At 49.0% G+C, this 23,130-nt stretch overlaps 1 protein-coding gene across 10 annotated transcripts in view; it reads left to right on the plus strand.

Moving 5' to 3' along the window:
- Positions 1 to 23,130, plus strand: part of OPCML (opioid binding protein/cell adhesion molecule like) — a 337,367-nt gene that overhangs the window by 309,467 nt on the left and 4,770 nt on the right. For 7 of the 10 annotated variants that reach the window (XM_053963647.1, XM_053963654.1, XM_053963648.1 and 4 more), the window contains 5 exons: positions 4,673 to 4,905; positions 14,153 to 14,278; positions 14,555 to 14,701; positions 14,779 to 14,899; positions 15,286 to 15,437. In XM_053963647.1, the coding sequence (XP_053819622.1) occupies positions 4,673 to 4,905; positions 14,153 to 14,278; positions 14,555 to 14,701; positions 14,779 to 14,899; positions 15,286 to 15,437 (779 nt within the window). The remainder of the gene's footprint in view (positions 1 to 4,672; positions 4,906 to 14,152; positions 14,279 to 14,554; positions 14,702 to 14,778; positions 14,900 to 15,285; positions 15,438 to 23,130) is intronic. The other 3 variants (XM_053963651.1, XM_053963655.1, XM_053963653.1) reach the window with 1 other exon arrangement.

Genomic DNA, 23,130 nt, shown 5'->3' on the forward strand with positions numbered 1-23,130 from the left:
TTGCATTGTTGGGAGAGGATTAGAGAAGCTGCAGTGTTTTGATGGCCTGCTTCTCATTTGCATCTTGAATGAAGTGGGAGCACAGCCAGGTTCTGTTCTTTTGTGTTTACTTCTGAGAAATGTGTTTATTTCCGATGATTACAAATAAATCTCCTCTGCCTTTGCTCCAGCCGCCCAGAGTAAAAAACATCCGGTGCCCCTTAACTGTGTAGCCAGGGTGAATATTGGAAGTGCAGGAGAAATCCCATTAGGAGTCCCTGGCAAATGTAATTAACAATTTCTTCTCAAAGACAAGGGTGTTTGTTCTGCCCCTGTGACAGGTATTTTTGGTTGGAGGCTTCCCAGGGTGAAGCACACCCAGTCGCTGTCGAGGGGCTTCACTCCTGATCTGGGTGAGCTATTTTAGCCTCTGAAAACTGGGTCAGCCGGCAAGTTTGCAACTGGTTTTGGCATCTCCATTTGTCATCCTGACGAGACATGTTACCTACAGGAGAGAGAAGCAGTTTGGGGTTGAAGGGCCATAGAGGAGTTTAAAAGTAGAGCATCGTTGGTTTGAACAAGCAAACAGGAGAGGTTTGAATCCTAAAATCATCAATTATCCTTGGCTGGAAGGGACACACAAGGATCATTAAGTCCATGTCCTGGCTCTGCACTGGACAATCCCAAAAATCCCAGCATGTGTCCAAACAAATGGACAACAAATTTGGGTTGATCCATCCCCCCAGCCTTTTGGCAAGGAGAGGGACTGGTGGTGTTGGCTCTTCAGGTATAAACATGTTCCCTGGGTTTCTTAGGGTGTGCATCAACTTCTTGGGGTCCCACGCATCCCATTCCTCAGAATATTTTGCACCCATGCAGAGGATTTTGCAAGACTTCCTGTATGGTTTCATCTCTTTTTTTGCTGTTTATCCCTCCAAATTACTGCCAGAAAACTTGTGCTGACCCTGGACACAGTATTTCCCTTGCCATGAGGGAAGCATTGAGGGCAGTCCCAGGCTTCTCCTTCATATTCAGCTGAGTCAGCAGTGCAGGAAAGGTCGATGACGTGGCCAGAGAAGGCAGGGGATGAAGGGGGAGGGTGTTATGGCTCAACCCACACATAGGAGAGGCACTGTCAGTGTTCATTGATGGGGCTGGGAAGGAGCCTGCTGTGGGAGCTATGTGGGGTCTCTCCTAATAGGTGCAGGAGGAGGGAGACGGGCGCTGTGTGCCACCACACACAAAGAGCATGTCAGCGGAGCTATCTGTATTGTTGACACTAAGTGAAATAATTCCACGGCAAGCTTCAAAATTAGCATTTAAGAATGAGGAATAGGGGCAATTAGAGGGGAAACAGCACAGCGCTGGTGCCCCCAGCTCCCACCCTCATGCATCTTCTCATGCTGCTGTGTTCAGGTTCATCACCCTCATCTCTGGTGGAGCACTGGGATCCCTACAGCAGCTCTTGTCCTCCTGCAGAGTGAGGGAATCAATATGGGTCTCAGGAGATGAAGCCTTCAAGAGCCACATGTATCATTGTGAACACTGGGGGCCGGAGCTCCAGCGAAGCCTGGCATCCAAAGCTCCCCAGCCACTCTGGAGGAGAGCAGCAGTGGCTGGAGGCACTGAAAGATTTCACAGATGGTGAAAAGTCTCTACTCAAAGGCAATGAGGGTATAAGTCGGATGCAGAGATGGAGGAGCTGATGGGACTGGTCACATTGTGCAAAGAAGGGATGTGGGGAGGAGCTGGGATGCAGCGTACGCTGGGGGCTGACAATATCATTCCCGAGATATTCCCCTGCCTTGCTGATGGGCTTTCTCCAGGTGAGCTGCAGAGCCAGGATAAGTTTATTTCCCTCCCATGTGACAGGCGTTTTATTGTCTTTTGTCCCTTCTGGACTCGTAAGGCAGTTTCTGGAGATGGATACGGTGCCTTCAGGAAACTGTTAATGGGGGTTTGTCTTTGATTTTAATTAGATCCCTTCAAGGCAAAACCTCCTGGCCTGCTTTATTATCCAGCTTTGACAGAGCTTGTCTGCTTTATCTAAACACTTTGCAGAAGTCTCTTTACCTGTTTGCTTACTGGAGACATTATCATAATCCTGGTCAATTGGAAATGGGGAGCAAAGACGGCTCAGCAGACAAGTGAGTGTCGTCAGCTTAGCAGCTAATGGAGATCACTTTCCCAGACAGGTAAAGAAGCTGATGAGGTGCTCCTTGTGCCAGAGTATCCGTCAGTATTCTCTTTGTAGTGCCAATTGGCAGGGCACGGGAAAACTGGCAGTGGGAAAGTGAGGGTAGCTGAGAAGGTGCCTCCAGGAATGCCATGTGCTCTGTGCCAGCTGATGGATGGGGCTTTTCTGCTGGTGGTGGTTCTGACACATTCCCAGGAGGCACAGGAGGGCTGTTTTTTTGTCTGGTTGTCTGTAGCTGCAGGAGACAGTCTGGGCTCTGGTCTGGAGAGGAGCATGATGCTGCACAAAGCAAAGGGACTTGGTCCTAAATTTGCTATTGAGTGGCAATGACTGATGAGGGGGCTTGAGGGATGGGAAGGAGGAGCCTTTACCTCCTTGCTTTTGGCATGGGTTTGTTACAGAGGTCTCCAAATTGCTGCTTCCTGCTCATTCCAAGTGGTTTTGAGGGCAGTACCAGTCACCAGCAGCATGGACAAGGCAAGGTGATGTGGTCCTTGCCCTCCCTCCTGTGAGTGTCCACCTGGGGCATCCCTGGGTGCTCGTGCAGTGCAGCTCTGCGATGTAAGTGTGAGCTGTAAATGCAGAATGAACCACCCCAGTTCTCAGGCGTCCTGGACTGGCCCCAGAACTCCTCAGGAAGCACATCCCATATGCAGCAGTCGAAGCTGGGCAGCAACAGTCAAACGTACTCAGCGCCAGCACGAGCGTCTCATCCCTGTCACTTCAAACCCGAGTCCTTGTGCTTCACCCCTAATGAGGGGACCCGAGAGTACCTCACAGGGCTGTAGTCTGGATATTTATATGAGCGCAGACATGCAAGTTGTCTGTTTTACATATTGCTGCCCTGATTTTTCAGTGCACGCAATGAATAATTTACAGAAGCCGTGTGTAAGTATCTCTTTATTATTCATTATAATGAAGTGAGACAGCAGTAATAGTCCACTAGACTGGAATCCCCCAGGGCCGAACTTTACTCGGCTGTGCTTAGCTCTCCCCCAGTTAATTTGAAGGAAGAGTGGGCTCGGCTTCCTGACAAGGACAATGCTGTCTGCCGGCACAAGGCTGCCCTGGTCCGGCAGAGCCGAACTGGCGCCGGGGCATGTCTGACACCAGGCAGGCTCCCCTCGTGCCGGCGGTGCCGCAGCAGGGCCATCCGTCTTTCCCAGCGTCCATACGTGATGTGGCTGGCAGAGACGTACAGCTCCTGCAAAGGGAAAATTACTTGTTTGCAGGAGAATATATGGCTCATTCCTCTGAACCGAGCACCCGCGGGGACCCTCAAACATGCCAAGTATCGCCCCTTCCCTGGGCCCGATTAATAATCTCGATCGAGGTGATGCTCTGCAATCTCAGCAAGGGAGGCATATAACACCCCCAGAGCCTGGGCAGGAGAGGCTCTGCAATGGGGACGAAGACAGGAAAAGCCTCCCAGCTGCTCTCTGAATTTACAGGCATGTGGAGAGGGACTCACACGAGTTCCTTGATTGACTGTAGGTGCCTTTTCCCTATGATCTTGGCTGCACAAAGCTGCGGCAGTTCTGCCACTGCTGGCACTAGCTCACGTCTAGCTTGATTTTCCCTTTTTTTTTTCGTGTCAAGAGAAAGCTTCCCTAGCCTGGTCCTCAGATGGCAAAGGTGAAGCTCCCAAGAGATGCTGGACTCTTAATTTAACCAAATGCTCAGAGCTTTTGCTGCAGATACCACGGCAGCAGCAGAGAAGGCCACACGTAGATAGATGGAGAAGGATCTATCAAAGAGCATGAAAAAGCCATGTTTTCCAAGAACATTTTAATTTCCTTCCCCCCCATCCCATTCTTTGCCAAGTGTAACTCAGCGCTGTGGACCAGAGCTGCCGAGCTCCTGCACGTCTCAGAGCAGGGAGGGTGGGAGCCAGGCAGGAAATAAATAATGGAAACGACCGCGTTGTGTTTTCAAGGCACTTGTAGGATTTACAGCTGCTTATCCAAATGTTCCCTTCCCTTTCCCATGTGCTAGCTTGGCCGTCTCCGGCTGTTTCTCTTCTTCCCCTCTCCCTGTGCGTGTGCTGTGGCCCCTGTCCCCAGCAGTGGGGGTGTTTATCACCCCGGGGATGGCTCGAGGGCTGTGCCGACAAGCTGAACTGTCAGCACATTTTACAGCTTCATCTGGAATTCTCAGTGCACAGTGAAAGCAAGGGGGGCTGTGGAGGTGGGTGAGAAGGAGGTTAGAGATGGTCTGCCTGGCTTGCAGAGGTCAAACAATGGGAATTTTGTCTGTGGTTCCCTAGTTGTGTGTGAAAGAAAAAGGGAGGTTTTATTTCTGGCGGGCCCACTGTTTATGTGAAATCTCACACGATGGGGGATATGGAAACAGGGAGCATGGCCACAGCGTGCAGCATCTCCATGCTGGCAGAGCTGGGGAGTCGCACTCCCATCCTGCTCCCATCCCTTTTTGGGACCCGGGATGCTCTGTGTGTGTCCCGTTCCAGGTGTGTGACCCTCTGTGTGTCCCCTCCAGGTGTACTGTGGATGACCGGGTCACGCGGGTAGCGTGGCTGAACCGCAGCACCATCCTGTATGCCGGCAATGACAAGTGGTCTATAGACAACCGTGTGGTCATCCTGTCCAACACCAAGACTCAGTACAGCATCAAGATACACAACGTGGACATATACGATGAGGGCCCCTACACCTGCTCTGTGCAGACAGACAATCACCCCAAGACTTCACGCGTCCATCTCATCGTGCAAGGTAGGTCAGAATGTGCCTCATGCTGTTGCTGGATGGTTTGATCTGGAAGGCTGCCTGGACTTGGGAAGGGTTTGGAGGCTCTCTTGGTAGTTGAGTTGAAGCCAGCATTAGCTGCTTCAGATGTTGCATGGCATGGGAACAGTGGTGTGGACAAGTGCCCACCATACCAGGGAGGAGATGAGCGTGCATTGTCTCAGCCTTGCTGTGTTGTACAGTCATCACATGGGGCAGAGGACACCTGAGAGCTGGCAGTGGGGCTGCTGAGCTCTTCTTTATTCCCCCTTTGCCTGTCCGTGCTGCGAATTTGACCTGTCTCCACTGCTTGGAACCATGTTGCTCAGCTCTCTCCATCAGGGATTCGTTATTAAGCTGCTCAAGCACGCATTCGAAGATGCTTCAGGAGGGCCAAAAGCAACATGCTGCCAGGCACAGAGGAGGAGCAGAGACCAGCAGCACAGGGCTCCATGGTTTTGGGAGAGAGGTCAACATCACTGTGGGGCCATGAAGGGCTCTTGGCACAGGGCTTCATAGGCAAGTATCAGTATAGCAGATGCTGTTGGGCTGCAAAGCAGTGTCCTGAGGCTCTTCTGATGGGGGGATCCAGGTGCTGGCAGATCAGAGGGGCCAGTAGCTCTCTGATGGATGGATGCTGCCTCTGGATTCTTGCGGCTTTGCACCAGCTACCAGCTTTTGTCCGGTCTCTAGATTAATTTTTCAGAGTTAATGTTAGTTCAGGTTAGATAAAGATAATGAAAGTTTCCTAATCCTCTTAAAGAAGATTTATTTGGCTGAGTAGAAAGCTCTCGGAATACAATAAAGCGTGTATAAAACCAGGACCTAATCTTTCCTTTAATTTCAAACAGCTGATGGGTATTGATTTTGCAATGAGCAAATCTGAAAACTTTCTCAGCCTCGACAGTCTTTGAGAAGCCCCCAACAGAGTTATGTATGCATTTATGTACCTTTCTCATTGGCTAGAGGCAGGGGTTGATTGTGGTCACCCATCCAACAGGTTTTCCTGATTGTGGTTACCCATCCAACAGGTTTTCCTCCTGGTGGCTGCAGGAATGTATTGGGAAACCCCAGGTAGTGTGCACCAGGCTGTGGTGAAGAAGGGGAGTGCTCACCTTGGGAAGAGGGGGGAGCAGAGATCCATTGGAAACATCCCTCCATCCCCTTGTTCGGAGCTGTCCCTCTCCTTCTTTCTGAGCTGTGTGTGAGCTGTCCATCTGTGAGGTTTAATCTGTTTATCCTGTCTGCTCTCTAATCGTGCTAATCCATCCAGTCAACACCGGTGAAGTATCCGAGTGCTTTGCACCTAATGAAATCAGGTGAACTGGCGGCGATGCTCAGCACCCACTGCCCTCACCCCTTTCTCAGGGTGATGCAGGCACTTGCCAGGCACAGCCAGGTGAAGGTGAGAGAGAGTTTGTGTCCAGAGTGACAGTCTAGTGGTGAGGCATTCCTAACTGTGCTGGGGAAAGTTTTTTTCCTGGTGTGAGCAAGTCCTGTTGAATTGCTCCCACCACAGTGATGACTGTGGTTCTCAGCGGTGTCACTTCTGCACAGCTGGAGGGAGGCGAGAGAGGAACTGGGGGTGCAGGCACAGTTCAAGTGGTCCATGCTGAGCAGTGTCTGTACTTCCTTTTCAATGTGTTAAGCTCAAACCACACTGTTTGCCCAGCTGAGAAAATCCATCTGTAGGTGCCTTTGATGGTGGTGATGAGAGAGGCAAATCCTCCTGTGCTCTGTTCCCGGTTCAGCCTGGGGAAGAGAAGTTTGTGTGGAGATGCCATAGCAGCCATCCAGTATCTGAAGGAGGCTACAAAGAAGTCAAGAGGGACTCTTCATCAGGAATTGCAGTTAAAAGGAATAATGGGTTCAAACTGAAAGACAGGAAAATTAGGCTTGATGTAAAGAAGAAATTCCTTCCTGTGAGGGTGGTGAGGCCCTGGCATAGGTTTCCCTGAGAAGCTGTGGCTGCCCCATCCCTGGAAGTGTTCAAGGTCAGGTTGGAGCAACCTGGTCTAGTGGAAGGTGTCCCTGCCCATGGCAGAGGACGGAACAAGATGATCTTTAAGGTCACTTCTAACCCAAGCCATTCTGTCATTCAGCTCCACTGCAGTTCCTTGGTGGCTAAATTGTTCTTTTTGTGAGGGTGAACAACATGCAGTCTTTTGCTTAGTGCTGAGAGGAAAGGAATGATTTTCCAAAGATGGATTTAGTCCTGGCCTATTACTGCAAGCAGAGCGCACACTTTACAGGGATGGCAGCACAGCCCTGTTTCTGGCCTCAAAATTGAGGTTTAGGTCTGTCTTCTGTTTTTTGCCCTCACTGTTCCAGCAGGATGCCAAACAAGCAGCAATGACCAGTTAGCAACTATATTCAGGTCAATTAATTTCTATTTGTATTTTGCAAAACTATAAGTTGGCCGGAGAGAGTATTGATTCTTTGTGCCCATGTTCAATTGGGTTTTAATTGTGCTACTGAAGGGCCCAGCCATCCCTCCCAGCAACCCAGCAATAAATCTGCCAGGGAGTCGCCGTCAACAGTAAATGTGTCTCTTAGTAGCACTATTAATATGTCTCTTGCATTGGTTCATTGCAACAGCCGTTAACAGGGTTTATAAGAGCGTAGATGGCAGGAAGCCAGAGAGGTTTTTTTTGTCTCCCTTTTCCTCTTTTTGTCAGGAGCTGCCTCATGACGAAGGGATGATGCTTTTAGAGATATATGTGGTGTTTATGGCACGCTGGTGTGTTCTGGGGAGAGTTTGGGATTAAGAGAGAACAGGCATTTAAGATTTTATAAGCAGAAGATGAGCCACCCTGTCGTCCTCTTGTCATAAAGGCTGGAGTGGAGCTGAAGTGGGGTGGACCTTGGTGAGCTCCTGCTTCTGGGGTGAGCAGTGCAAAGGCCACTTCTCAGAAAGGGGGAGAGGGAGAGCTTCTGGGAGGTGCAGGCTTGCAAAGAGGAGCTGGGAGACCTTAATGGCGTCATGCTCCAGGATGGTTTTTGGACTGAGGAGTGTGGCAGACCGTAGGCAGGACACAGCCCTGCCTTCATGGCTTGGGCTGCTCCAGGTTGTACTTCAGCCTGAAACGTGGAGCTCAGGGTCAGTGTTTTGGTGGAGGCTGTGAGCTTGGGATCCCTTGTGGTGAAGATTTTGGGGGTGAACATTGGTACTGGCCATCCCTACCTAACAGTGGTCTTTGGTATTTCTCAGATGTCCTCTGTTTCTGAGTCATTTGAAGAACCCTTCCCAGTACTGCCTTAATCCTACTTGCCATACTGAAGCCTCTCCCAGCTGTTGGCATTGTTTCTCTCGTTTCTGGTTGGCACAATCCATTTGCTATCCTGATGTTTGCTGCTTTCCTCACCCTGGGAACCAGGACAGGGTTTGAAGGGCCATGGCCTTTGTTTACAGGGTGTGTTACCCAAATGCACCCAGGGATGCTCTCCTGGAGCTGGTCCTGTGTCTCACTCGCCACCTCTCAAAGCAGCACCAATGTAGATGTAGCTTCTCCATGAGTGTTTCAAAACCAAACTGAGTCTTTTATTTTTCCCTTGTGATAACAACTGGCTCCTTAGGGCTCTCAAAGGGCCACATTTGAGACCTTATTGAGATCTTTTTTGATCTCAGTTGAGATCTTTTTCTCCAAAGAGAAAAGGTTGGATGAAAAGTTGCAGCCAGACTCCTATCTCAACCTTCCTTCCTCCCTGAAGGGGCAGAGGATGGACAAGAGAGTGAAAACGGCCAAATGAAGGTGATGCAGGAGCAATGTGATAGTGAATTCAAAGACAAAGCAGCCCAAAGAAAATCTGGAAGGAATAGCAAAGTTTGAAGAAGGAAGCAACTAGAGGGACAAAAAAAAAAAAAAAAAAAAAAAAAAAAAAAAAAAAAAAAAGGATGAGAAGAAAAGCCCAGAGTCCCTAGAACAAAGGAAAGAGAGAAGGAAATGTGTGCACACAAAAAAGCACCGGAGCATCAAAAGGGCAGGAGGCAGCAAAGGGGAGAAATGAAAGAGCAATGAAAGAGTGAGGGCAGGGAGAGGGGGAAGGTCTGGAAGGAGGAAGAGTCGGACTGGCAGGCAGAAAACAGCACACACTGCCCAATGGGAACTGTCCCTAATTGCCACTGTCCCTAAATTGCCTGCTATGCCATGCCAACCCAAAATCCAAGTGGGAGAATGGGAAAGGGACAGGATGGGGTCCACCTGACGGCATCCTTGGGCTCCCAGTCTCAAAGCTGCCTGAAACTGGTGAAAAGGAGTTATCAGGATGTGCCACAGGGACCAGCAGCAACAGATGATTAATTACTGCAAAAAAACAAAACTGGGGAAGAGGAGGGAGAACTGGTGAAGTTGTTTCCCCATTATATTTCCGAACAGAAAGAACGTTTTAGCTCGTGCACAAATAGCTCCCTGGGAAGCACTCTCACTTCCTAATTGTTCATAAATTTACTGACAGGTGGTTACACAGTAGGTATAACACTGTGAGTTTTGGTTTTATTGCTTTCCCTGTCTCAACATGAAAACTTGGAGAAAAAGGAAGCACTGCGAGCAGTCGGGTGACTCCACCTGGAAAAGGGTGCTCAGTGCCTGTATTTCATTTTTCCTTCCTGTAAATCCCGCAGAGAGTGGGATCCCACAGAGGGTGTTTTACTGGGGGTGAAAAGGGGGTGTTCAAGACCCCAAGCAAAGGGAAAAGGAAGATGTTACTAAAACGGAGCGTCTGTAGAAAATGTGAGGCCATGATGCACAGCTTGCTTGGCAGGGAAATTTGACAGAAATCATTTTGTTGACCAAACCGTAGCTTTTAGAAGTGCTTAATCCATTATCTCAATAAAATCAGCTCTGATGAGCCTCTCAGACTGGGCTGTCACCAGAACGGTTCGATCAGAGGTGATCATCATCACTGCCGAGAAGCAACATGTTGTTAAAACTCTGGATGTCACCTCCTTGCCCCAGTAACTTCCCCCATGGGAACATTGAGGTGCATTTGCACAGGGTTACTCTGTGTGTCCTTATAGGTATCTCCTGCACCACAAAATCAATGAGCTAGAGAGAGGAGAAACATTCATTTCCACCTGCCAGCCAGCAGCTGGCTCTCAGGTGCCCCATTTAAGGACATCAGCCCCAAACAGGAGCTGTTCTGGGGAAGGTCTTGTATTGCTGGTGCCTTCAGCAGACACGCAGGGGCTGGAGGAGGCCCCGGTGCCACCCTACTGTGCTTCTCATCAGTGAAGGAGATGGAAAGCACAGGCAAAATGTGAGTTTTCAGCATATTTGCCTCCTTTGTGCTGACTTTCTGTACGCTAATGAGACCTTGCACAGTGACACCTCTGACAGCCCCATCCTGCCTGTGCCGGGGAGGCTTGTGCACAGCTGGAGATGCCTGGGGCTATAGGCAGCCGGGGTGCTGGGAAGGGAGGCAGTGTCATCTCCTGCAGGCATCCGACCCCTGCCAGGGTGGCAGTCCCTCTCCCTGCTGGTGACAGCACCACCTGTCACAGGACACAGCTGGACACTGTAGCTGGAGAGGTGAGGGAGCTGCATGAATGCTGCATCTCCCCAAAACAGGAGGTGTGGGAGAGGCGATGGAAAGGGAGGTGCCAGGGCAGAAGCACAATGTGCTGCAGGTGTGACAGTGTCCATGGAGGCTTCAGAGCTCCAAAGATGAGATGTCCCTCTCTGCTGTCCCTATGGGGACCTGTCCCCCAAGTAGAGGTGGACAAGTGGCTGTTGCCTGGCAGTTTGAGGATCCCATGGTTATCCGTCATCTCCCCTTATCAGCAGTGTAGGAAGACATCTCTTTTAATGGATTAGGAGCTAATGATGTGGAGGAGGGACATCAGCTGCATGTGTCAGCCACTGTGCTCATGCAGGCTCTCCGCTCCGAGGCGTGCAGCAGTAATGATCTGGCAGCTAAAAATAATCCAGGGCCACGGCGGCGAGTGGCTCCAGTAGGGATCGGCGCTCCGGAGCAGCCGGGGATGAGTCAGCCTGCACACGGTCGTGTGCGTCACCGCCATGTGCAGCCACCGATCACGCAGCGATTCCCGAGGTGCTGTTTTTTCCCCGCATGGCTTAGCAGGGAAGAGGCGTCCCTGTGGGCAGTGACCATCCCTCCTCATGCTTGGGTGTCTGGTAGTGGCTCGCCAAATCCGAGCTTTCCTGTTGCCTTTGTCCCCAGATGGGACAATGAGTACAAAACCAGCACTGGTGCCCGGAGCAGATGGCGGGATGGAACATACTGGGAAGAGTCCCACAGATATCCCGAGTGTTACACAGGACGTGGCGGTGTCACCAAGGTGTGATCCCATGACCCAGTCTGGGAGGTGGGGGGAGGGACAGCACCTCACAGTCCCCACAGATGGTGGCAGACACTGGGACGTGCCTAGGTCCCATGGAGAGCGTGGATTGGCACATCAGGCAGTGCAGGTCTCGAGTGGTAAAGGATGGAGATAAATCACGGGCTTATTGTTATTGAATTTAGTGGCATCGCTTTCACATTCAATTTCTCTCGCCGGCTTTCCGAACAAACAAGAAATTACAGTGCAAATGTATTTTTTGGCTTACCAAACCCTATGCATTAACTTCCCTGTGATTAATATTACGCAGGGCTGACGAAAACCTCTGCGCGCCGCTTGTCGCTCCGGTGAGACCATGCCGCTCGTCACTTCCTCGGGATTTATTCTTTATTCAATTTGCTTGTAGTTGTAGACTTCTATGAGGAAGGACTATGGATAAAAGGGGATAGAGATGGTGTTCTGCCCTGTTTTTCTCACTGCAGCTGTATAGAGCAGAGGGAGGGAAATGTAGAGAACCAAAGGTAATTTAGGGAAAGGAATGCTGTCAGCAGGTAAAGGACTAGGAACAGCACCCACAGTCATGCTGGTGGGCTGCAAGGCATTAGCAGGGCTGCCTGACCTGGGAGGGGACCGAGTGAAATCTATGGGGGCTGGGAGAGCCTTTGGACTCCACGCCCAGCACCAATCCCAAGCTGTCACCACCTTGAGACAAGGCAGCTTTGGTGGGATGTGCTTGTCAGGGCGGCCATGCCTTGGCCATGCCTGTCTCATGGTATTGACAGGGTGTGGTTGTGGGCTGCCTTTATCCACATGTCATGTTTGCCATCAAACTCACCCTGCCTGCATCCCTAAGTGGCTCTAGTTTCCACCCGCTCCTCCCATGGCAAACCAGTGTGTCCTTGAGACATCATCCTTGACAGCCCAGTCAGTGGGATCTATAAAAATGTAATCAAGGTCTTTTGATGTCCTTCTTCAAGTCCTGGTAACCTTGTAGGCAACAATTGCAGTCACAGGTATCGACCTGCCCAGTGGGGTCCCCATGTTGTCCATGGGTGTCCCTCCATTGCAGGTCCCTGCTGGCTCACAGGGGCATTCCTGATTGGATTAGGGCAGGCAGTGCAAGCACAGCCGTGCTTCCCTGGCCTCTGGATGTTCAGTAAATGCAGTTCCCCACTGTGAGACCCGCTGGCATGTCTGTGTCAGCATCCTTTGCTAAGGGAAGGGCTTTCAGGCTGATACATGGATTTGTATGGCTTGAGGTTTTCCAGATGGGAGCACTGGGACTGTAGTGGTTATGGGTAGTGGTAATTTTTTCCACAGGAGTGAAAGTGTTTCTGTGCCCAGGTGGGGGACAGGCTCACATCTGTGCCCAGAGCACCAGTTTCTCAGTCTCATGTTGTACTCATGGTTTGGGACTCAGGAAACAGGAAAGGGATGTCAGCCTTGAACTGGAGGTGTCTGGGAGGGCAAGGATAGAATGATGACTGTGATTTTGCTGATGCCCTGCACCACACACGAATGCTCTAGTCCAGCATCTGCAGGCAAAATCACACAAGGAAGAGACAGGCCACCATCTGGAGCAGGGGTGGCATCCCAAGGTATCAACATCCACTAACAACGGTGGTGTCATCTCGGACCAAAACTGCTCACAAAGAGGGATGGTTTGCAGAGCTCAGGAGCAGATGAAAAATGCCCAGTTGTGGGAAGCTTTGTCCTGGATGTTCTTGTAGTTTTCACGTGTTCCTGGTACCAGTTTGAGGTGCTGTTACTGGAGGGAAGAGGTGCAAGGATGCTGGTAATATGGATAAGTGTTATCTTGTCTGAGTGAGGAAGGGCCATTTACAGCCTTCCTGGAGCTCATTGTGGCTGCGCTGTCGGAGCTGGCCAGTTCTGCTCCAAATGTTAACTACGTTTTCCAGCAGTTGCCGGCACACACTTTTCATTTTTGGATTGCTGCTTTCCCCTGAAGGACTCAGACAATCTCCCTCTGCTATAACAGACTGTACTTCTATATTAATGTGTCAAGTTGCTGGGAAATTTACTGCTTTGCAGAACCCATAGGGCTGCAAAACCCTCACTGCATCTTTGCCATGGCTCATCCTGCTGTGCTGCCTCCCCCGTGCTAGGAGAGAGGAGAACCTCCCTGGGAGTGTGAGGAGAGCTTCCCTGGGGGTGTGAGGAGAGCCAGGCAGCCCCACTTTCCCTTGCAGGCAGTGCTGATGCTGGCCACAGTGGTTTTCAGGTGATTATCCTGGAATCCCAACGCTGCAGGAGAGCCCTGGGTACGAGGGTTGGGCATCTGATGCCACTTGACCTGGGCTTTCAGCATGTTGTGTGCTTGGGGAGGGGGCACAGGGCATCCTTTCTGGCCTTGTACATATGGTTTTTCATTTGGGGAGGGTTGTTAAATGTGGCCTCATTTGCTCCCTGGGGTGCAGACCCTTTAGGGGGTTGTGTCCGACAGCCCAAAGTGCCAGGAAGCAGCATCGGCAAGTGAGCTTTAATTGCTTTTTGCCATGGCCAGGGATATTTATGGGTACGGAGATTGCCAAGTTATTTATTAGATGGAGTATCTGGGGATAGAGCAATATAAATCACCCTGGCCGGTATTGAAGGAGCAGACGCTCAGTAATTTAAACAGCTTTAATAAATATGCTAAAATATGAGCCTTGTCACAGGCCATAACGAGAGCTGGTTATCGGGGTCTCGGCCATGGAGTGGGGGGGCTGGCACAGTGAGTGGACCCCTCCAAACCCCAGATCCATGCTTGGCTCCAGTCCAAGATACTGGTTTGGAGGTATGGAATTGCTGACTGGACAGGGCAATGGAGTGGACACCAGCGTCACACGATGGGACAGGTCTCATGGCTGGGGCCTCCCACCTGTACCTGACAAGCTGGTGTGTTGATGTGTCTTTGGTGGCCTTTATGCCTTGCAGTGCCCCCCCAGATTGTCAACATCTCGTCAGACATCACCGTGAATGAGGGCAGCAGCGTGACCCTCATGTGCCTGGCCTTTGGGAGACCAGAGCCCACCGTCACGTGGCGGCACCTCTCCGGGAAAGGTGAGCCCTTGCTCGGTGGAAGAACTGCCTGGGTCTGAGGAGGGGCCATCCTGGCCTGTGTGGGATGCATGGCTGTCCCCATAGAGGTGGTCAGGGTGGCATTAAGGTGACTCACAGTCAGAGGTGCTGACCTTTTGGTGTGGCCTGGGATGGGGCTGAGGATGCTTGTCAAGTGCTTCCTGGGTGAAGGGGATGTCAGATCCCCAGGCAGGGGGTGTCGGGGCAGGGGCACGGGGAAATTCCTGGTGTCCATGGGTGACGGTGCCACACGTTCAGTACATCCCCCAGGGCAGACCTTTGTGAGTGAGGACGAGTACCTGGAGATCACGGGCATCACACGGGAGCAGTCCGGGGAGTACGAATGCAGCGCCGTCAACGATGTGGCCGTCCCGGACGTGCGGAAAGTCAAAGTTACCGTCAACTGTGAGTGCAGGGCACAGGGGAGTGGTGGGGGGGTGGGTGCACGTGGCCCAGTGTGACACAGCAAGATGTCTCTGCAGACCCGCCGTACATCTCCAACGCCAAGAACACGGGCGCCTCGGTGGGCCAGAAGGGCATCCTGCAGTGCGAGGCTTCGGCCGTCCCCGTGGCAGAGTTTCAGTGGTTCAAGGAGGACACCAGGTGAGGGGCTGCAGAGGGGGTGGAGGATGGGAAAGTAGCCTTGGGCTGACAAGGTGAGGAGGTAGAGGGGGGTGACAGTGCCTGAGGCCATCATGTGGAAAAAGGCTGGGGTCAACTCATTTTGGTGGGTGCTCAGCTAAGGGCTGAGGATATCCCAGAGTTGTTTCTCCCTGGGATGGTGGCTGTGGGACACATGGGTCAGGCTCGGTTATGGGATGGAGAGTGGAATGGAGAATTTTTCTTCAAACCTGCGATGCACAAGTCCAGTGGGGGAACATGTGGGTGTATAGTGGTGTTGGCTGGTGGGAAGCAAAGGAGTGCCCAAGGAGGGGCAAGATCCACCCCAGCCCAGTTCTCCCAGCACTGCTATCCGTGTTTCTCTGCAGGTTAGCAAACGGGCTGGAGGGAGTGCGGATCGAGAGCAAGGGCCGCCTGTCCACGCTGACCTTCTTCAACGTCTCGGAGAAGGACTACGGCAACTACACGTGCGTGGCCACGAACAAGCTGGGCAACACCAACGCCAGCATCATCCTCTATGGTAGGTGCCTAGTTTTTTACAGTAAGGTGAGGTTACAAGGATGAATAAGAGAAGGAGAGTGAAGAGGAAGCATTTGGAGAGGAGGAGGATGAAGAAGAGGAAGAGGAGGAGGAGGATGAAGAGGAGTTTGAAGAGCATGATGAGGAGGATGAAGAGAAGGAGGCTGGCAGATGGCCAGCGGTGGAGTGATGGAGCAGAGCTGGCTGTATTTGGTGTTCCTGGTCCATCGAGGTGCCAAACAGCACAAGCCCCGAGCAGTAAGGCCCTGCCAGAGGATGCTCAGAGGATGAGATCTGTACCAGCCCGACACTGGGTGCACAGCACAGTTGGCCACAGTCGGCTGAGCCCTGGTGTTGCTGCAGCACAGGGGTGAGCAGGGAGCCTGGGACAGGTGAGAACACGCTCTGGGTGCACGGTGTGGCGGTTTTCCCTTGTTTGCTGCTGGCAGGACTGCCAGCAGTGATCACGTTGTACTGGCAGTAGCAGGACGGGTGACATCAGCCTGGGTGATTCAGGTGGCCAGGGAAGGAAGGTGTCTGAGGAACGGTGTCATCAAGGGCAGCTGTCACTGAGGCAGGTGACGTGTACCTGTGGCACGTCCCTTTGGCATTCTGACAAGCCGAGAGAGCTGTCACGATCCAAGGGTGAACAGCAGGAGCCTGCCTTCCCCCACAGGAGGAAGAGGATGGAAGTCAGGTAGAAGGCTCAAAGAGATGTTGAGAGGGAGAAGAGTTTCCATACTAGCTTGGAGTTTGGATGGACAGTGGGAGCAAAGCTTTGCGCTGTAGGGGGGGCCTGGGGTTGCTTGGTGTTTTGGGGTGGTGGGAGGGGCACGTCTTTGGCTTTGGTTGTGGGGCTGGCTGGCCCACTCAGGTGTTCTCCGCTCCACTCTGCTCTGTTGTGTTCTGCAGGGCTGTGGTTGGGTAGGGGCTGGTCCAGGCCTTTCTAGTCCAACCAGTTCTCCCCTGCCCTGGCCTGATTTCTTCTCTTTGGGTCAAAGCTCTGGGTTCTGTTCCCTCTCCACTGCTTCTGTTCTCTTCTGTTTTACTTTTTGGTGAAGAAATCTTCCCAATATCCAGTATAGTGCAGTATAGTATAATAGACTATATATAATATGATACAGACACAATGTTGTACATATTATTATTAATAATAATATATCAATAATAAATATATATATGAAAACAACTGTTATTCATATATTTAATAATAGTGTCTTGTTGACATATATTATTATATATAAGCATATTATTCTTTATTATGTATTATACTCACAGTATATAAATTACAGAATATCTAGTATGCATTATTCGTTTTTACATAGTACAATATATAACTTACAATGTATGTAAGGTATTTTATATATACATGTTTTAGGGGTTTAGCAGTTACAGTGGCACTGCTGAATTGATGGTTGGATTTGATGCTCTTAAAGGTTTCTTCCAACCTTGATGATTCTATGACTGTATGTAGTAAATATTGTATTTATGATATTTAGTACAAAAATAAGTACATTACATTTCCAATTCAGTTTTCCCAATATCCATTTTTTTCTGTTTCCCTGTCCTGCTGGCAGTCTTACACTTACTCTTTCTCTGATGTGAGGCAAAATTACATCACCTAAGTCTCTTTTTTCCATGACTTGAAACCAGACTAAAGAAAAAGTTGCAGTGGAGGTAACTCCCTCTACTCAGAAGGGGACTGGATTAGGGATTTTTGGTTTTGTTCCAAGCTATTACGTGGTTATCTTTTATTTGACAGCATCTGTTTTCAGGCATTTTTCCTTCTCTCAGCAGTTAGTGTTGCTCTTTACACACTCCTCCCGTGACAGCACAGCAATCCTCTCACAATGGTTATTAATTGATGCCAACATGCAGAGAAAACAAAATTTCACCTTGTTTTAATAAATTAATCCCACAAACACGTCCAGCAGGCTGAAGTACATTAGAGGTGATTGCATAGATGGCAAAACAGGGATATTAAAAATCATCCATAAAAAGTGAGACGTAGGAACCCAATCCTGTGGCTCTCCTTGCCTTGTAGCAACTCCTGTTAGTAATGCCCTGTTCAGTGGAATACTAACATTCCTCTAATCCTTGTTTTATAAAAGGAAGATTAAGAAAATATTTACTAGTGAGACAGCAGGAAAAAGCATTAGGAAGGAGAAGTTAAAACTTAAGATGTTCCATTTGTTTTCATGTGGGTATTTACCTGCACCAACAGTGAAGCCTAAATTTGTCTTTGAAAGGATATTGGCACATCCTTTGGATATTGCTGTGTGAACACTCAGGATACCTAAAGCTATTTTAAATTCATAACTTTTAATGGAGAAAAAGGCAAATATTCATATTCTATTTCCCCCCCATCTTTCAAGAGTATATTGAGTGAAACACACTGGAACAGTGAGGAGCAGGCCATGGAGTGAGCTCAAAAAGGAATTTAAGCAGGTGGGATTCCATCCCTTCTCAAGGATTGCGCTTTTTTCATTTTGTGAACATGTTGTGAAATTCAACAGCTTGTCTGTCAAAACTGCAGCTTCTTGGAAACACAGGGGAGAGTGGAAAAGATGGGCTCTGTGGAGAGCTTCTATTTGGGTATGTGCGTGGTGTTTCTTGGACAGTCTCTACCAGCCTCTGCCAAAGGGGAGAGGAGCACAAGTGGTTGAAAATCTGCTAATTCTTTTATTTAAAGACTTCATGTCTGGGTTCACTTTTTGATGAGCATGTTGCATTTTGTACTTGCTATTTATATATGGAGATAGGGAAAAAAAAAAATCCAAACCTGGATCTTTACATCTCTTGTGCAGCGTGTCCTTCAGTCACCAAGGGAAATTCCCCCAAGCCCCCTTTCCAAACTGGGAGCTCTGGGACCTTTTATTAGCCCTTTCCATTGAAGAGCTATTGGAATAAAGAGAGATGTAGTTGTTTTATAAAAGATGCCATCTGCATTTTTCCAGTGTTCAGGGTCTCATTTCTAGTATGTAATCTTTTTGATTGATGATTGGGTGAGTTAACTGAAAATAAGTTAAAATACCAAGTGTTAGATGTGATTTAAACCAATTATTCTATAGAGAGATAAAATCTTTTCATGCTTTATTGTGCACTCTCTTAAGAATCAGCAGCTTCAGACTAAATACATAAAAGCAAGGGAAAGCAATTATGTCTTTAAGAATAAGAGCCCTGATTCAATATTTAAAGACTGCTTAACTTAAAACACTTAAAACACAAGTCATAGAATCACAGAATGATTTGGGTTGGAAGGGACCTTAAAGCTCATCCAGTTCCACCCCCTGCCATGGGCAGGGACACCTTCCACTGTCCCAGGGTGCTCCAAGCCCCATCCAGCCTGGCCTTGGACACTTCCAAGGATCCAGGGGCAGCCACAGCTTTTCTGGGCAACCTGTGCCAGAGCCTCACTACAAATATTTGAATTTTTCAAAAAGAGAGTCAATAAAACATATGCAAAAAAAAAAAAAAAAAAAAAAAAGTAAGAAATAGCATCTTTACCCTGTTTACCTATTGCTGTGGAGTGTCTGTGATTGCAGTGATTTTCTGTGTTTATTTGTGCACACAAACCAGTAATCTGACAAAACTAGGAGATATTAGGAGTGGAAATTAGTAAGGAGAGGAGAAGGAGGCAGTGCTGTATTCAGGGAGTATAAATATATCTGAACCAGGTCTTTTGTACAGGAGAGAAAGTCATTACCCCACATCTACTTTTGTGCATTAGAGGAACTTGGAAGGGCAGGTGAATCTGTCCAACTGCTCTTTCGTGTCTGCCACCAGCAATGCTTTTTGGCTCAAAGGAGCAGCTCACACCTCATTTCATCATTCTTCAAGTTGCCACCTGCCATTATTAATACCCCACAAAAAGGCTGAGATGTGTAAGCTCCAAAGTTGCTGCCAGTCTGGGGAATTGCAATTCCCAGCTTTATTTTGCTTCAGGAATGTGCTGGTGGACAGCCCAGGGATTGGTGGTCACACACTGCTGTGCCAGGGTGCCACAGCCAGCCCGGATAGAATCAGTGGAGGGGACAGAACACTGTTGGGTGGGGAATTACAAAGGCTTCCATTCTCTCTGGTCAAAAATAAAATGATTTTTTTCCTGTTAATTGAGTGGATTATGCTGTGGGGATGTTCTGGGTGGGATCAGGGCAGGTGTCCATCAGGTGGCTGGTGCTGGGGCTGGCTGTGCTGGTGCCCCATGACTCTGGACTGAGCCATCTGTCCCCTCAGCATCTTCTGCTCCAAATACCCCTCAGGAAATGGGAACTCTTCTCTGGAGCCAGGCTGGAAGAGCTGGGACTGTTCAGCTGGAGGAGAGGAGGCTCTGGGGAGACTTGAGTCCCTCCCAGTGCCTAAAGGGGCTCCAGGAGAGCTGGAAAGGGCTAACTCTTGGGGTTTATTGAGGTTATTTGGTCATCTAATTAGCATTTGAGGTAACCTGGGACAATTTCTGTAGAGTACTTTATGGTTACTTTAGATCATTGGGTTACTTTGGCTCAATCAATTAACATTTGGGGTTACTGTAGATCATTTGGGTTACCAGAGGTCAAACTTCTGTCCAGAGCAATTTGAGGTTACTTGAGGTCAACCAGTTAACATTTGGGGTACTATAGGTCATTGGGGTTACTAGAGGTCATTGGGGGGTTACTTGAGGTCAACTAGCTCATATTTGGGGTTACCAGAGGTCAAACTTGCTCTGTCCAGAGCAATTTGAGGTTACTGGAGATCACTGGGGGATTACTATAGATCAATGGGGGTTACTTGAGGTCAACCAATTACTATTTGGGGTAACTATAGGACATTTGGGTTATTAGAGGTCGAACTTACTTTCATTTGGGTTACTAGAGGTCAGACTCACTCTTGACAGAGCATTTTGGGGGTACGTTAGGTCATTGGGGTTACTTGAGGTCAGCCAATTAACATGGGATTATCTGAGGTTGCATTCCATCTCTGAGGACCATGCTGGGCTTTGCTGAGTTCAGCCTTTTGTCTTGTTCCAGTATTTGAGGTCAGCAGCTCCAGCAGTGACACCAGAGCTTGGACCTGAGTTTGTGACCCTGTCACGACTCCTTCTGTTCCATTTCACACCAAGGAACCCCCGTGTGCTGTTGCTGTGTCACACCTGCCTGCCATGGTGCAGTGTTGTGTCAGACCCACCCTCAGCCCAGCTTGCCTGCTGACTTCGAGCTCCCTTGTCACCATGAGTTGCTCATGCCAGGCTCCCTGGCCCTTCCCTCTGCCCCCTGGCTCCAGCTGTGCCTCCAAATTCCACCTCGCCCATGTCCTGTGGGCACCTGCCCTCTTGGCCTGTCTGCACATGAGCTCCTCCTGCATTCAGCTTTTTTGGGAGGAGATGCAGACCCTGAGAGATGTAGCTCCATCTCTTCTGGCTGGTACCCCTGGATCTCTGTGTCCCTCTGTCCATACTGACCTTTACCTTCTGCAGCTGCAGATCTGGTGAGATGTTTCAAAGACACCAACACAGTTTGAAACCTTAAACCAGGCTTTATTAGACAGTCATTAACATGACACATCACCCAGGGTTAAGCTTTAATCATCAACACACAGGTAAATAATTAGTCTTTAATAAACTTAGCTTAAATTAGCTGTGAGTCTCAAATGGGAGCACTTTCATGGGGGGCAGGGGTTGTGCCATGGCACTGTGGTTTGGGCAGCTTGGGAGGTGAGGGGGAAGAGCTTCCTTCATGTCTTGGTGAATTAAGCCAGAGCTGAAGTGGGATAACTTCTTTTTCCTCAGTATTCATCAGTTTTCTCTTCTTCTCCATCTTCCTGTGAAGGGATGAGGGACAACTCCCTCCTCTTCACTGAGTTGTTTAGTTTTGTAGGGTTTTTCCCAGCACAGTCCCTGTTACCCTGTGGGATTTCTTTGCCTTCACCTACTATCTTCTCTACCTACTACACATGTATTTTTTTTCTCTTTCATACTTTTATTTCCACTTGGCCCCTAAATTTCACATGTGCAGTTGTCTTCCTTTGTTTAGTACTTACTCTGTGTTTTCTCAACTGTTTCAAGAAATGCCAATTGCTGACTTTGCCATTAGATGCTGTAAATAATCCATATATTATACTATGCTATAAAATGCTTACCTACAGTCACTGCTCACATTACCATAGTGTTCCAGGGTCTGTGTTTGTGGCAAGCTTTAGATCTTGCTCAACTTGTGTCTCATTTTTGTGTGCAAGAAGCCACCACTTTCTGTTCCTTGCTCTGTGCTGGGTGGCTGTTGAGTCACAGGGGTGAACATCCCTGTTAGAATCATAATTTGAGTTGGAAGGGACCTTTTAAAGGTCATTTAGTCCAACCCCCCTTCAATGAGCAGGGACAGGCCTTGAAGGACCATGCAGCTACCTGAGGGAAAATATCAGGAAAAATCTCATCCTGGGGAGGTTGCCAAGACTTACTCTAGGTGCCTCTGCTCTCAGACATGAGTTACTGGACTCCCCCCAGTAGGTCCCCCAGACTTCTTTCAGTTATTGCTGTCCTCAGACATCAAGAATTGGACTGACTTTCCCCATTAGCTGCTGTTGCAGACCATGAGAAGCAGAGAGGAACTGTTGTCTTTTCCCGAGCCCTCTAGGAAAGAGAGGCTCCAGCAGCACCCTGAGCATGGGCATGTTCCCTTCCCATTTCTCCTGAGTACTGGAAAAGAAAAGCAGCAAGAGACGCATTCTAAATCCTTCATCTCCATGTGTCTTCATCTCACCTGGAGAAGGGTGAATGTTGCAACAAACTGGGAGGAGTGAAGTGGAAGGCATGAGACTGCTGTCCTGGACAGAAGGAAGGCAGGAAAAGAAATGAAAAGGGTTTTAATTTTTTTTTTTTTTTGTGCATGTGAACAGACTGCAAAGCTCTCTAAGCATTTGTGCTGTTCCCATGGCTCACACTGGAGTTGAGAGTGCCTCCAGTACAGGCTAAGAAAAACCATTCACCATAGACCTGCTGATTCCTTCTGACCTTTTTATTGATGATCTTAAGAGAGAAAAAAAAATCCCAACCTTGCCATCTGTACTCAAATCAAGGTCTCAAAAAATCTAAGGTTGCCTCAAGGAGAAGGAAGGAAATTGCCAGGAAAGGAAGAAAATAGCCAGAAAAGTGGACACAAAATAAATCAAGAGGAAGAGAACTAAAAGCAAGCAATAATAAATAACTGCAATAATAAATAAGCTGAGTAGGGGCAGCCAGAGTCCAGGTGCACAATGCCCAGGCACTGGGGTTTGAGCAAAGCAGAGCCAAAATATTTGCTGGGATGAGCCTCAGTTGAGTTCTCTCCCTGTCCTGGTGGGAGCTGTCCTTTTCCCATAGAGAGTGACAGTTCAGAGAACACACAGGAGTCACAGGCAGCCTGTGATGAAATGAGCCATCTGCCCTGATTTTGTGATCATATCTAATTACTACTTTATTTTGTCCCTGTATCTTTATTCTTGTCTCTTCGGTACAGTATCTTTACAATCTTTACAAGGCCAAGCTGTCTGATACTAGAATATGTTCCACAGAAAAGAATAAAGAATAAATTTAAGAGAAAATATTTGTTTTATTTTTTTTCTAGTAATGACCCAGCATTTTTTTTATTTCCTCTCTGAATTAGGTGACTTATCTATTTGGGAGCTCTCCAACTCAACCACAATGCAATTACTTTAGGATAGATTATGAAATTTCTGAAAGTGTC

This window comes from Vidua chalybeata, chromosome 23 (assembly GCF_026979565.1).
Source record: "Vidua chalybeata isolate OUT-0048 chromosome 23, bVidCha1 merged haplotype, whole genome shotgun sequence".
NCBI lineage: Eukaryota > Metazoa > Chordata > Aves > Passeriformes > Viduidae > Vidua > Vidua chalybeata.